Source organism: Triticum aestivum, chromosome 2B (genome assembly GCF_018294505.1).
Source record: "Triticum aestivum cultivar Chinese Spring chromosome 2B, IWGSC CS RefSeq v2.1, whole genome shotgun sequence".
In the NCBI taxonomy this organism is placed as follows: Eukaryota; Viridiplantae; Streptophyta; class Magnoliopsida; order Poales; family Poaceae; genus Triticum; species Triticum aestivum.
Genome location: NC_057798.1, coordinates 581,607,191 through 581,609,788, shown reverse-complemented (window position 1 = coordinate 581,609,788; position 2,598 = coordinate 581,607,191). Strand labels below are relative to the sequence as shown.

The 2,598-nt window shown below is 50.5% G+C and overlaps 1 protein-coding gene across 1 annotated transcript; it reads right to left on the bottom strand.

The window, feature by feature from the left end:
* On the bottom strand, positions 1 to 919 carry LOC123041717 (metallothiol transferase FosB). The gene is made up of 3 exons (XM_044464290.1): positions 676 to 919; positions 326 to 434; positions 1 to 237 (listed from the first exon to the last, which is right to left on the bottom strand). The coding sequence occupies exons 1-3, from the start codon at positions 849 to 851 to the stop codon at positions 4 to 6; spliced, it is 519 nt and encodes a 172-aa protein (XP_044320225.1). The 5' UTR covers positions 852 to 919; the 3' UTR covers positions 1 to 3.
* Positions 920 to 2,598: the final 1,679 nt, after the last annotated feature.

Genomic DNA, 2,598 nt, shown 5'->3' with positions numbered 1-2,598 from the left:
CTACTAGCACGAGAAGTAGAGATGCACGTTCATCTGCACCGTCTGCTTGGCAAGGCAAGCAGGCGGAGCAAGGGGCACCACAGGAAGGTCTTCGCAGTTGCAGATCTCGATCACGTTCCCGTCGGGGTCGTGGAAGAAGAGCTGCTCCACCGTCGTCTCGCCGTCCCACACCCTCGTGGTGACCACATCCAGATTCATGCCACGCAGCCTCGCCTTCGTCAGCGCCATGTCCGTGCACTGCCATTTCCAAACCGCACACGACGGGTCAGAGATTAATCAACGACGAGCGTGCCCGCAACTCTCCCCGTGCTTGATCTGCACTGACCTGAAACGATATGTGGTTGCCCTTGGGGTTGATCGCCGGCGACCTCGGAGGCGCATCGCAGCCGGCGCTGCGCTGCAGCAGATGTATGCCCATGCCGTCTCTATGCATCCTGCGAACAGAGCAACATTTTCACATCAGCAAATACATTAAGGCCCTGCTTGGATTGGATGTAAGTTTTTACACCTGTATTTATTTTACAATTTTACAAATATAAATTACAGGTCAACACTTGATTCCTGCCTGGAATCAAACAACGGAACGAGCTCTGTATTCTATACCGGCCAGAAACGAGGAGAAACGCTGATCCAAACGCGACGCGGCAAGAAGCATGTGAATTTGTGCGTGCTCACCATGCTCCCCCGAAGTCCAGGGACGCCGGGCGCTGGATCAGCTGGAAGCCGAGCACGCGTCGGTAGAAGTCGATGGAGTCCTCGACGGACGCGCACGAGAAGGCGACGTGGTTCAGGCGGACGAGCGGCAGGGCGGGCTCAGGCTCACGCTGCTGCTCCTGGGCAGGGAGGCCCATGTAGGAGCTGGGACGATTGTATTTGGATGGTATGCTGATGAATAATTTCAGTGAAGTCGATTGCGGTCCTGGTCAATAGACAGGAGGTGACATATCTTTCCGTATTTATACACATACTACATATACATGCCACATTTTGTTCGGGATATACACGCGTACATGAGAAGGTGTGTGTCTTGACGCAAACGCGGATTCAGGATATCAGGATCCCTTTGAGGAGGAGACTTTGACCGCCACGAGGGATCGATCGCCAATCTCCTTACTCGGTATCCATCCACCTGTTGCCGTGCTGTGGGCATCTTACACGCAGGCATCGTCACCTTCTCGTGCACGTTTACAGACATAAGATCCACGAAATTGACAAAATCAATACTCAGCTACTCGACGCTGCTGGTATACAGGTAGGCACGGGAAGCGGATTTTCGGATACTCACCCACATACAAGAGTTTGCACGAAAAGAAGGGTACTATCGCCGTCTCAGAACATAAGATGTTTCGTAGAAAAAACGTGCCAGACCGAAGTAGTACATCCATAGCCTTCACCCAATCCACATAACCATCTTTACTGAAATAAAGTAATAGTAATTCTTGCACCACATCGGTGTGCTGGGTGGCCGCCGCCTTTTCTCCTCCGGCAACTGACGATTGAGGCCGTCCTTTTCAGGGAGCGCCGCTTCCTAAGGTGGCCAGCGGTCCGTGGTTGTGGTCGTCTTTTCAGCGAGTGAAGCTTTCTACGGATTTAGGCGGCTCTAGACGACCATGGGGAGCGCGGTGATGATTTGCTAGGGGCGACACATGGTTGTTCTCGGAGGCCATCTCCGCCTTCTGGAGGTCTAGTGGCTTCAAGTTCAGATCTATTGCCGGCTATCTCCAGTGAGGACGGAGCGGGGATGCCAGATGGGCCCTCTTGGGCTTTTGGCAGCACCAACAGTGTCACGTTTGTGTTCTTTGTCTTGCACAACAGCGACGTCCTCTTCATTGGTGGTGGCCCTTGTCGCTTCTTGGCAGCTCCCTCATGTGATCATGGCGCGGCTATCACACAATAATGTTCACGTCACTCTTGTGTGAGTGATTGGATGTCTCGGGAGGCATACCTTCCCGTCTTGGAGAAACTTGGCCACATCAGCTTTCTCAATGTTAGGAGCTATGGAGGCGCCGACTCAAAAAGTGGACGCACCAACACATGTTGATTTTAGTTTGGTGGTACTCCTCGAGTACCGCGCCTCGAAAGTCCAAGTTGAAACCCTAGGTGTGACATAAATTGGTTGTACCTAACAATGTTGTTTTTTCACGTTCTCCTTGTTGAAGGATTTGTCTGGAGGCTGTTTGAATTTGCTATTTAGGGTGAAAACCCTTCATCTTCCTTCAGTGGTTATATTAGGCGATGGGGGTGCCTGCGAGTCATACACTTACTAGAAGTTTTGATACTGGAGAACCATTTTATCGTGGTCTATGTGTTATTAAGGGTAGTGCTAGGGGTTGTTGCCTGTTGTTCTATGCCGTTGATAGCTCGAGCATGACTTTTTTGGGGTCATGCCCTTTTTTGGGTTTTTCTTTTTCTACTTGTGTGCATCCTTGATATCTTGACTTATTTTTATATCGTGTTGTCGCAGCAGACGAGTACAATTGACATCTTCTTAATATAAATATATCTTCTTGTATCGGAAAACAACCTGAAATGCATCACAACTGACTGCTAACAAGATTAGATGTGCTCGTGTCGCGTTGTGTAACTCAGCCACTGGCT